A 12,059-nucleotide genomic window follows, 5' to 3' on the forward strand; every position below is an offset into this window, starting at 1 on the left:
GAGGGACGGACGGGCGGGTGGGAGGGGACAGCGACCGGAAAGCGAGGACGGCGTCGAACGGAACCGCGCGACAGGAGGGCGGTCCCTCCCCACACCGGCTGAAGTCGCGAAGCGGCGCACGCCTGCGCACGGGGCACCGCCGAAGGCCCGCCGCGAGGGCGGTCGGTTAGCTCGGGCGGAGGCTCCTCCAGGCCCCGCCCCCTCCTCGTGGCGCATCCCGGGGAGATCGTGTCTCCGTCTCCCAAGGGCCGGCGGCCCGGGCCCTCTCTTCTCGCCGCAGTGGAAACGGAGACAGAACCGATTGCCCGCTGGGCAAGACGGAGATCCAAGCTCGGTCCTTCACGACACCCACTTTTTACCGAAGGGGAAACTGAGGCGCGGGTCCAGAGGTCCGCCAGGGGGCGCGGGAGTGCGCAGAGCGCTAGATAAAAATTTCCTTATTTCGAGCAAAAACCGCGGCATTGTTCTTTACAGTTTTGAGTTGCAAATGCTCTCTCCCCTCCCCTCCCCTGGATATTGATTGCCCAATCGATACTGCAGCGACGCAAAACGTGTTTCAGAAGGGCCATATTCCAAGAGAGAACACAGAAAAAAAAAATAAATAAAAGTTAAAAGACTCCGTGGGCTCTTTCTCCGGAGATGAAGAGCGTTTAGTCTTTCCCAGTGGTTCCTGGTACCGTGTTGCTGTCATTGTACATACACTCTTCTCCAGGCTCCGCTCCCTGTGCTTTGCAGCTGTCCATATGAGGCTTTCCAGGTTTTCCTGAACCATCCCCGTCGTCGTACCTACTACAATCCTATTCACATTCCACCAGCCGTTCAGCCATCCCCCAGACGATAGGCTGGCACCCCCTCCAGGTCCAATTCTTGCCTGCCACAAAAAGAGCCGCTAGTGATATTTTTGTCCATACGGGTCCTTTCCCTTTTCCGCTTGTTTGTTTGTTTTTTCTCTCTGGGACACAAAGCTAGTAGTGGATTCCTGGGGCAAAGGAAATGCAGAGTTTGGTAACCCTTTGGGCATACAGAAGGACCTCGGTTTACTCAAACTCAGCACAGAAATTCAGGATACAGGATTGGGAATCAAAAAAAAAAAAAGGCAGAAAAATAAATTAAGTAAAAAGTTTAATTACTTGCTAAATCCATCAATTTCCCTAAGAGGTGCAAAGTCCTGAAGCAGTTTTCCCAGTCAAACTCATTCTCAGTCTTAAAAACCCGTTAGGGGGTAGCTGGGTAGCTCAGTGGATTGAGAGTCAGGCCTAGAGACAGGAGGTCCTAGGTTCAAATCCAGCCTCGGACACTTCCCAGCTGTGTGACCCTGGGCAAGTCACTTGACCCCCATTGCCCACCCTTACAACTCTTCTACTGAAGAGCCAATACACAGAAGTTAAGGGTTTAAAAAAAAAGAGTTTAAAAAAAAAACAACCGTTAGCATTACATTATGGATATTTACACTGTTTTGCACCTCACATTAGCTCCAGCTTCAGTCTTTGTCCAGAGGTCTTGTAACAAATGTTGTTGCAGGGAAAGCAGCGCTCCTCTTTGTTTCCTTAATACTATTTAGTTATTAATAATGGTCCCAAAGTAGCAGAGAGGTGATGCTGGCAGCTCTGATAAGTCTAAGAAAAGTCTGTACATAAAGAGCCTACATGTGCAGGGAGAAGAAATATTTGTCCAATAATGGAATTCACCATTATGCTCAATTTTCAACTTAGAAAAACGGCATTTTTTCATGTGACCAAAGCTTTGATTTCTTCTTCTGAAACTTGCCTGTTCATTCATCGCCTTTGACCATTTATCAATTGAAGAATTTTTATACATTTTGCTCAATTCTCTTTACGTTTGAGAAATGAGACCTTTAGCAAAGAAACTTGCTTTAAAATCCCCGCCCCACCTCCCACTCCAGTTTCCTGTTGGCTTTGAATTTTGGCTGCATTAAATTTGGCTACTTGTTTGTGCAAAACATTTTAAATTCCACATGATCAAAATCATCCATGTTACTTCCTAGGATCCTCTTTCTGGTTTGGTCATAAACTCCTCCCTTCTCCACACTCCCCTAATTTAGTTCTATTAACCCTTTATGTCTAAATCAGTTATGCATTTTGACGTTGACATATAGTGTGAGTTGTTAGTCTATGCCCAGTATCTGCCAAACTGACTGCTCTCTAGTTTTCCCAGTAATTTTTGTCAAATGGCAGGTTCTTGCCCAAAAAGCTTGGATCTTTGGGTTTATCAAACATCAGATTACTATATTCTTTTACTCCTGTGTATTGTGTACCTAATCTATTCCACTGATTGACCACACTCTTAGACAGCACTAGATTTTTATCCCATTTGGGATCTATTTTGAAATCTGCTTCTTTTTAAGACTGCCTTTCCTCACATTTTTTCACTGATCCCTTTGACTTTTCATTCTTCCAGATCAGGGGTCGGCAACATATGGCTCTCGAGCCATATCTGGCTCTTTCGAGGGCCAGATAGGGCTCTTTCTGCAGGAGCCATAAAGTCCATTTTTTTCAGGCGCTGTTACAGGAGCGGCACTGGGAGCACTGTACGGCTCTCACGAAATGACATTTTAAAAAATGTGGCGTTTATGGCTCTCACGGCTAAAAAGGTTGCCGACCCCTGTTGCAGATGATACTTTTTCCAGTTCTATAGAATAATTCTCACTCATTTGATTGGCATGGCACAGGATGAGCAAATTAGTTGAAGTAGAAATGTCATTTTTCTTATCAGCTTGGCCTGCGCTATAACAGTATTTCTCCAATTGTTTATGTCTGTTTTGTAATTGTGTCCACATTTTCCTTCAGTTTGTCTCAGCAGGTAAACTTTCAAGTGTTTTATACTATCTGCAATTATTTTAAATGGAATTTATCACATGCTGCTGGTTTTTGTTGATGGTATATCAAAATACTAGACTTGTGGGTTTATTTTATATCCTGCAACTTTGCTCAATTTGTTGTTTCAACTAGTTTTTCAGTTGATTCTCCAAGTACGCTGTATCATGTCATCTGCAGTGATAAGTTTGGTTTACTCATAGCCTATTTTTAGTCCTTCAGTTTCGTTTTCTTGTCTTATCGCCTTAGCTAGCATCTCTAGTACAATATTGAATAGTAGTGATAATAGGCGTCACTCCTGATTTGACTGAGGCTTTTAGTTAACCCTAATGTGGATTGCTCTTGGTTTTAGATACTTGTTTTAAGAAAGGATCCATTGATTCCTATGCTTGCCAGTTTTTTTGTTTGTTTGTTTTTAAACCCTTAACTTCTGTGTTTTGGCTCCAAGGCAGAAGAGTGGTAAGGGCTAGGCAATGGGGGTCAAGTGACTTGCCCAGGGTCACACAGCTGGGAAGTGTCTGAGGCTGGATTTGAACCTAGGACCTCCTGTCTCTAGGCCTGGCTCTCCATCCCCTGAGCTACCCAGCTGCCCCCTACTTGCCAGTCTTTAATAGGAATAGGTATTGCATTTTGTCAAAGCCTTTTTCAGCTTCTCGAGATAATTCTATTATTTTTGTTATTGATATGGTCAATTATACTGATCTTTTTGCTAATATTGAGCCAGCCCTGCATTCCTAGTATAAATCCCACCTTGTCATAATGTGTATTTGTGATATATTGCTACAATCTCCTTACTAGTATTTTACAAATTTTTATTCATTAAGGAACTTGGACGATAGTTCTGTTTTTGCTCTTCCTGGTTTCAGTATAATATTAAGTTCATAAAATGTATGATTATGAAGGGCTGAGTGAAAATGAAGATGGATTTTTCCCCCATCCAAGTTCATATCCCTCCATGAACTCTCTCCACAGACCCCCAGCCCCTTCCTGGCTCAGCCCCAAACCTAAAGGCTTGTTAAAAGGGATGTTTGGCATTTAAACCTCAGCTCTCCAATGCCAGGCAGTGCCCCAAAGGCAAAACCCAGAGATGAAGCTTGTGTAAAAAGCACTTTATTGCCCCTTCCTCTCCTCAGTCGCCTTTCTCACACCCGAGGATGCCCCGAAGAGTTCGTGGTAGAAAGCCTTGTAAGAAGTGATGAAGATCAGGGAACAGGCCCTGAGGATCGTGGAGCTGGGTGAGAGTCAAGAACTGGCCGGTGGGGCTGACAGAAGCAGTAAAGGTGAGGAGGGGCTGTGGCGGCTCTGGCTCTTTTCTCTGCTTCCTGCTCTCCTGGGTCATCAGCTCCTGGGTCACCAGAGTCTCAGCCTGCAGCCAGCTTATTTCTCCTTTGGCTTGCTGCTGCAACTGCCTCCGGAGCCTCCGCCGCCCAAGCCACACCCGGCGCCGCAGTGCACAGAGCCAGGTTTGTGTCCTCCCCAGCCCTGCTTCCTCCCCTCCCCGGGCAGTTTCCATCTCTTCAGTCCCTGGATTTTCCGGCTTTCCTCTCCTTTCAATCCAATGCTGCCAAAGCCCCTGTGGCTGCTCCCCTGACTGCCCAACGTCCCCTGTGGTTGATGGCTGGTCCTCTTTGTCATCAGCCACCAGCATCATCTCTTCGACGGCAGCCTCTCCTTGGTGCCCCTCAGATGCCTGATCCTGCAGGGATCCCTTCTGCTCTTCCTCCCTCTCTAATCTTAGTCTCTTACTGGGTCCTCCCTGGGGCCACTCCTCCCCATCTCCATCTTCTTCTGGCCTCCGCCTCTTGCTGCTCTGCTCTACCTGGCACCCCAGTATTTCCTCTAACACCTGAGTGATGGCAGCACAGAGCTGGGAGAAGGGGGCCGAGGGCAGGGGGATGGGAGTAACAGAGAGCAGGGAGTTGGCAGAGCTGGGCTGAAGCAGAGGAAGCAAACCCCAGTCCCGGCCCCGGGGCGAACGACGCTGGAACTGGAGGCTTCGGCAGTAATTAGCTGAATCCCGACAACAGTTCTGCAGGCGACCAGCCACTCGGCTGGTCACATTTGCTGCCACGTTATGACTCAAGTCAAAAGGGTCCTGGAGGTTCAGAGGACCAACTCGTAAGCCCCCCCAGAGACCAGGGGGCAGGCCCTCTGCTACGGGCAGCGGTCGGCCTTCCCTCAGCGACAGCAGCGAGCCTCGGAGCTCCCAGCTGGAGACACAGGTAAAGAACTGGGCCAGGAGGGCATCTGTAAGGAAGGCTGAACTGAAGACCAAAATCCAATCCATTCACCAGGGAAGGACTGGGATTCCTCAACCCTCCTGACCCCTGGGGCACAAGCCCTCTCCCCAGCCCAGCCCCTACCAAGACCACCCCCCTCCCTTGCTTCTAGGCAGTCTCTGGACATTTACCAAGGGGCTCAGTGTTGGTGCTAGGCTCCAGGCAGGAAACCTCCTGGGGGAAGCTGCAGTCCCAGCCGTCCACCTCAACCTGTTCCTCCTCACCTAGGAACACAAAAGAGAAAGGGCAGCTCTAGCAAGAGACAGGAAATGTGGCAAAGAGGCCAGGAGACAGAGACATTCTCAGGGTCTCCCCGGAGAACTCACAGTTACTAAAGACAAGAGAGTTGTCTGTCCATCAGGAAGACAGTGATGTGGGCAGATGAAGCTGAAGACAGACAAGGGTGAGGGTGAGGGCCTCAGGAGCCTACCTGCCATCTGGGTGAGCCTTGTGAGGGGGGGCAGCACAGGAGGGTCCCGGGTTTGAAGGAAGTAGATCACCAAGAGAGTCAGGGCATAATTACTCAGAAGAGGGCCACTCCCTGGGCAGAAAACCAAGATTTAGCATTAGCCAAGGAGAAAGAACCTCCTGGATCCCACCCAGTTCCATGTAGCCTAAGTGTCTGTGAGTCTCTGCCTTGATCCCTCCAGTGACCACCATGTCACAAACTGTCTTCACTTCCACTCCATCCTTACCCGTCAGTCCTCGTCCCTGAGCCCAGCAGCGCAGGGTATAGACCAGAGGCCGAACCCGCCTGTCCAGCTCACAGCAGAAGTTCAGGAACCGTGAATTATATAAAGCCAGCCTGGGATAAAAAGGACACCAAGGACATGCAGGAGTTCAGGCCCCCAATACCGTAAAGCCTGGGGCCTCCACTCTGAATCAAGGATAAGGAAAAGAGGTCAGCCAAAGCATGGCCACCGCTCCCATTTCTGTGCCTCAGTCATCTCCTAGGCCTGTCTGCTACAAAACCTGCCTCAATTCCCAACTCCATCTCTGCCTGCTTTCAGGCTCACCTTCTACAGGAGAGCTCCTCCCCCCATTAGAAAACGCTCTTTCCCTCTTCAGTTACTTTCTATTTCCTTCTCTGGCTGGGCTGTGAATGTGACTCGCTTGGGGGCAGAGGCCAGGACCCAGGACACTGCCCTGAATGGAAGAGATACCGAATAAACACCCAGCCATGGGCCTGAAATAGAGCCGGGAGGCAAGAAATGGGGTCACGGGCAGCATCATGGACACAGAACTTGGTCAAAGGGCCCACAGCAGTGACGGGCCAGGAAGGAGAAAAGCAAAGCCCTTAGCGCAGGACGCTCCAGAAGCTCCCAGCCCACTAAGGGTCCCTCCCCTCATCCCGCAGGAACATTCTCTGGGAAATTTTCCCAACATACCTGTTACTGAGGGAGATGTCACCGTGAAGACCAGAGGGCCGATGGCAGAACTTGACCACAGGGCGTCGAGCCGAAGGCACTGTCCGGACACTGTGCACCCCAGGGACACAGCCTCGGAGGACAGACCCAACAAGTTCCAGCATCGCCTCCCCCTCTCCTTCCTCCCCGTTCAGGGCTCCAACAAGTTCCCAGGCCTCCCCCAGGTCCTTCTCTCTCAGCTCCTCTTGGATGGGTGAAACTGGGGGCAAAGACTGCGGGGAGGCTAGGGCCTCGGACGCCAAGGCAGAGTCAGGGGTCAGAGGGGCTAGGGAAGAGGTGGGGGTTTCAGAGTCTTGGGGAGAAGCTGGAGCCTGAGAGTCTACAGGGGAAGCTGGGGTGGAGGCCAAGGCTTGAGGATCCAGTGGGGAAGCAAGGGCAGAGTCCAAAGCTGGAGAGGCTGGGGCCTTTGGGTCCCGCTGTGGGGGAGAGTCAGGTTGGGACCATTATTTCTGAACATTTCCCATTAGTGGAAGCACCTGCCCTCCCATCTCCCATCCTCTGTCCAGCTGCTCAGCCTCAGCCTGGCAGTCATCTCCTCCCTAACTTCCCCACCCTATAACCTACTCATCCCTTCCCTATTGATACAAAGCAGTATAAAGAAGAGTGGACTAGGCATCTGATTGCGAGATCTGGGTTCGAATCCCACTGCCAACATTTACTAACTGGGCAGCTACAGGAAGTTAATTAAATTTCTGAGCCTCCGTGTTCTCCTCTGCACACCTGGGACTGCCCAAAATCCAAGGAGATCACACACACAATGTCACTCAGAAAGCAGCTCCCTCCTCCTCACCCATCTCACCTGGGGCCCCTCCAAACTGCCCATATCCAGGAAGAGGTCAAGGTCACAACCATGGACACCAAAGCCATTTGTGGAGGAGCCAAAGGGACGGATGACGCAGCCTGAGTGGTGAGCAGAGCATCGAGATCAGGGGATGTCTAAAGAGACAGGTGGCTGCATGATGGAATGGGCAGGGAAGAAGATGTAGGGCAGGACGGGAGCCTACAATAGAGCCTCAAAGGCAAAATGGCCTCAGGAACTCAGGGACTGGCATCACAGAGTCAGACAGAGGAACAGAGAGGGATGGGCAAGCCTCACCAGGGAAGAACTCAGTGAAGACCTCTTGCATCAGCATCACAACGAGCCCTCGTAGCTGTCGCTCAGCTTCAGAGAGCTCTCGAAGCCCCACCAGCTTCACCATCTGGGCCTCCACATCTGGAGCCTCTGCCAGGGCCTGGGTCAGTTGCTGGTCATCTGGAGGTGCCCCTTTGGGGGACTTGGGAGCTGGAGTCTGGAACTCTTTCTGTTCCCGAGGCCGAACACGGAGTCGATGGCCACTAAGAACATGCTGGGTCTGGGCCAAAACGGCATCCCGGGCACCTGTGTCTCCCATCTCAACAATGGCAAACACACCCTGACAGGCCACCACAGAGAACACAGGCCTCAGAAACTCTTTTCCAATCACTGTGGCCTCCCCCATTCCCAGCCACCTCATAGTTCCTCCCACCCTGTCCCTCTCATCTCCCTTTCCCTAGATTTGACTTCCTTCTCAGTCCATAGTCCTCCCTGAATGTGACAGTCCTTAGACTTTGAACAATGACTTGCCCAGGGCACCACTCAAACCAGGCTGGCCCCACTACCTTGTCCTTGTCCATGACAATGCTAGCCACAGGCCCGAAGGCCTGAAAATATTCAGAAAGCTGGGTCGGATCCAGGCCCCGGGGAAAGCCGCTGACAAACACACTCCGCAGGCCCTGGGCCCTTCTTGTCGCCCGAAGCTCTTCAAGCCGGAGGTGCTTCTTGCCCTTGAGGTGGGCATCCAGGCTGGGTCCTGGCAAGATGCATTCATTAAACATATACCCTGTGACAGGCTAACAATGCAAAGACAAAACAATGATTGTTTCTTCATGACTTCTCATTTTGCATGGTGGAAAGAGTCAAACAAAGTACTCTGGGACAATGTGAAAGTGGAAAGAACAATTTTAGCCGGGAGAATCATAGGACCCTAGTCTTGGAGCTCAAAGGGACTCTGGAGGCCCATCTAGTCCTTTTATAGTTAAGGAAACTGAGAACTTCAGTGACTTGAAGAAGGTCATGCAGGGAAAAAAAGTGAAGGAATCAAATTTTGAACCCAGGTCTTCTTATTCCAAATCTAGCATCCTTTTCCATTCTTTAAGCAAGATGGGGAGATTCTCCTTGGGCTGAACTTGAAGGCAGAGCCAGGATCCCCTTGGGAGTCTGCCAAGCTTGAGAAACAAAAAGTACCCAAAGAGAGTCACACAAAGTCAAGTAGAAAGGCTCAATGGAAACCCCATCATGGATGCCCTGACATGCTGGGCAAAGGAATTAAGTGCTTGGTCTTAGAGGCAACAGAAAGTCATGGAAGGGTTTTGGGCAGAGAAGAAACAGGCCCAGGCATGATTCTGGCAGTCTTTGGGAATGTGATGGAAGAGTAAGGGGAGAGACTTCAAGTAGGGAAACTAGTTAGGAGACCATAACCCCAGTGGGAGGTGGTATGGGTCTGAGCAAGAATGCTGGTTTGGGGAGGGAAAGAGGAGAGATGTTATGGAGACAGAATCAACAAGATTTGGCAAGTGATTGGGCACTTTGAGATTAGGACCCTAGGTGAAGAGGAAGATGGCAGGAAACTGAGAAGTAAGGCATTTTGGGCCAGGAGAACATGCTGAGTTTGAGCATGAGAGAAAGATCCAGAGGAAAGTGTCCAGTATGCAGTCAAGGGAGTTCTGGAGACAGATGAGTTATTAGTATAGAGATATGGGAATAATCTGTATAGAGACGAAATTATGGAAACAGAAGAGTGTCTCAAAAGGAGATTGTGTAAAAAGAGAAGGAAAGGGCCAGGACACAGCTTCAGGAGACCCCCATGCTAAGTGGATAGGGAGGAGTCTGAAAATAAAGCAGAAGAAGAAGCTAGAGAAAGCAAAGTATCACACCCAGCTTCATAGAGCTACCTCAATGGTAATCTCATCAGAACCCAATCTAAAAAGGAATCTCCACTAAAACAGGGTCTAAAGCAGTGATGGTGAACCTATGACACAGGTGCCAAAAATGGCACACAGAGCACTCTCTGTGAGCACTCAACTGCCTCCCCCCCCCCCAGTTTGTTATTAGAAAGGGAGAGAGACTTGGGCAAAGCTGCTCCCCTCCACCTCTCCACCTTGCCTGAGAATATTTTTTCACATCACCTGCCCCTCTGCCCAGCAACCCAAAGGAAGCACAAAGTGGGTAAGGTGGGCAGCTCACAGGTGGCTGAGCTAGAGGGGAGGAGAGCACTCAGGCTACTCCCCTCCCTCTCTCTACACTAACTGAGGACATTCCTCACTTTACCCATCCCTCCACCCAGCAGCCCAAAGGGAGCACTTTCTCTTCCACTGTGGGAGGTAAGGGGAGAGGGGCATAGCATTTGGGGGGAGGGCACTCCATCTCTAAAAGGTTTGCCATCACTGTTCTAAAGGTTAGAGTAGTCTCTATTATAGAGCAATTAGAAGTATTAGGAAGAAGAAGGTTGAGAAAAGGTCATCAAGAGACCTAAGGAGAGCGATTTCAATAGATTTTGAGTGGTCAGGCTGCAAGGAGCTGAAGAGTGAGGTGTAGAAGTAGAGACAATGACTATGGAGGAAAAGAGAGTAAAGACATAGAATGCTGACTAAGGACAATTAAAGTTGATTTAATGATGGGGAAGGTTTGCTCATAGGCAGTAGAAAAGGGAGAGAATGAGGAGGGGGAATAAACAAGGAGACAGGAACAGGTCAGCTCAAGAGCGGAAGCAGTGGGGCTGAGTGGCCTTGGTAAGGAGAAGTCACACCCTCAGAGACCAGAGCAAAGATGTAGAAAGGTTTGGAGTTAGAGTAGGACAGAGGAGAGAGCTCAAACAGATAGCCTCAATCAGGGATAGGGGTAAGAACTAGATGAGGTTTGGAAAAGCCACAGTAGACATTTCAACAGAATCCACTGCAGATTAATTCGAAGGGTTGCCTTGCAGCACCGAGTGTCCCTTTGAGATGAAATACCATGAATTTGCAGTGTGCCCAGTCTACATGATTTTGAGTTTTTGAGTGAATTTCAGGGCCTCAGAAAGAGGAGCAGAGCAGGCCTACCATGGGGTAAGCCTGGCTGGAAGATGAGCAGGGAATGCACAAGAGGGCAAGCAGGCCCTTCAAGGGTGGCAGGCAGCATTTCTTAAAATGAAGTTTTAAGATTCACAAATTCTCTCTTGGTCATGTCCAGATGGAAATACATATACATATACATGTGCTATACATACATGCATGTATATAGAGAGCAGAGACACAGAGAAGACAGGGGTGGGGGAGGAAAGGCAGATGGAGAGAAGCAGACAAAGACAGGCTAGGAGAGAGCGGGAGGGAAAGAGGAAAGGCTGGGGGAGGGGGAGGGCGGCACAAAGGGACAGACAGAGGGAGGTGCCAAGAGTCCCAGCACAGTTCCTTCTCTCAGGATTTTGTCTGGCACCATGGACCGTGGTGGGTCTGTGACTGTTGAACCGCACAAGGGCTTGGGGAGGCAGACTGGAAGAAGGGGCATCTCGGGCCTCCCTGCCTGGCTCCTGGTGGTGGCCATGAGTGCCTCGGGTTGGCCAGCCCCTGGACTCATCAGAGAGAGACCTTAATAACAATGACAAGGTCTCCTCGGACCTCGGTTTGCGCCTCTGGGAAATGATGGGCTAGAAAGATACGAGGGATGAAGAACATCCTGTAATGGGTGTCGGATGCCTTGGGTTCAAGTCCTGCCTCGGGCCCTCGCTGGGTGAGCCTGATCAAAACTTCGTCACTGCCTCAGTTTCCGTCCAGCTCCCAGCTGGGCCTCCGCCTTCTCCTTGGCCCCTGATCCTGCGAGCTAGCAGCGGGCTCGAATTCTGCCTCGGCCCTAAGTAACTCCCCTGGCCCTGGGTTTCCTCACCGGGAGGACTGTAGTTATCAGGTGAGTCCCAGGTAAAGGGGGCCCAAGTCCACTCCGCCCAGGCCTGGGGGCTCTGTGGCCCATAACCTCCACCCAGCCCCTTACGATTAGCGGTGTTCACTTGGCAGAGGCAGCATCTGAAGCCCCCGCGCGGTAAAGCCTCCACATCCGGCTCCATCGCCGCCATAGTTCCCGCTTCAGAACGCGACTTCCGCCATTTACCGGCAGTGAGTCGTTAGGAAATCCGGCATCCTGAAAGAAGGCACTTCCGCCACTCTCGGAGAACTAGGGGCTGGGCCCCAGCTTGGACTCGGGCGGCACGCGGACGCTCCAATCCCTTCCCGCTAGGACTAATCTGCATACAGCAACGCGATTGGCTGGGCGTGGGCGGCGCCTGGTTTTGATTGGCCCTGAGCTAATACGACTATTAATGATAATGGCTAAATGGCCAGGCGGGATACTTGGAAGCACGTTGCTGCTCCGGGCTCGGAGCCCTCCCCTCCTCTAGAAGCAGACTAGGAGAGGCTAGGGCTAGTGCCCCGCCCCAAGACTTCCGGTGCCGCCCCCGGAGGAGGGCCGAGGC

General features: G+C 50.8%; 1 protein-coding gene across 1 annotated transcript; it reads right to left on the bottom strand.

Annotated features, from left to right (window-relative positions):
• Positions 1-3,928: 3,928 nt before the first annotated feature.
• On the bottom strand, positions 3,929-11,663 carry TUT1 (terminal uridylyl transferase 1, U6 snRNA-specific). The gene is made up of 9 exons (XM_044680274.1): positions 11,582-11,663; positions 8,179-8,369; positions 7,637-7,952; positions 7,340-7,440; positions 6,502-6,956; positions 5,809-5,918; positions 5,544-5,654; positions 5,245-5,337; positions 3,929-5,081 (listed from the first exon to the last, which is right to left on the bottom strand). The coding sequence occupies exons 1-9, from the start codon at positions 11,661-11,663 to the stop codon at positions 3,964-3,966; spliced, it is 2,577 nt and encodes an 858-aa protein (XP_044536209.1). The 3' UTR covers positions 3,929-3,963.
• Positions 11,664-12,059: the final 396 nt, after the last annotated feature.

The sequence above is a fragment of the Gracilinanus agilis genome, chromosome 6 (genome assembly GCF_016433145.1).
Source record: "Gracilinanus agilis isolate LMUSP501 chromosome 6, AgileGrace, whole genome shotgun sequence".
NCBI classification, from domain to species: domain Eukaryota; kingdom Metazoa; phylum Chordata; class Mammalia; order Didelphimorphia; family Didelphidae; genus Gracilinanus; species Gracilinanus agilis.

Bases quoted from the DNA above. Each gene is read 5' to 3' on its own strand.
- TUT1 (XM_044680274.1), bottom strand. From the start codon at position 11,663: ATGGCGGCGATGGAGCCGGATGTGGAGGCTTTACCGCGCGGGGGCTTC. The intron at 7,441-7,636 runs GTGAGGCTTGCC...CTCACCACTCAG, and splicing joins CTTCACTGAGTTCTTCCCTG to GCTGCGTCATCCGTCCCTTT. The intron at 6,957-7,339 runs GTGAGATGGGTG...TCTCCCCCACAG, and splicing joins GCAGTTTGGAGGGGCCCCAG to CGGGACCCAAAGGCCCCAGC.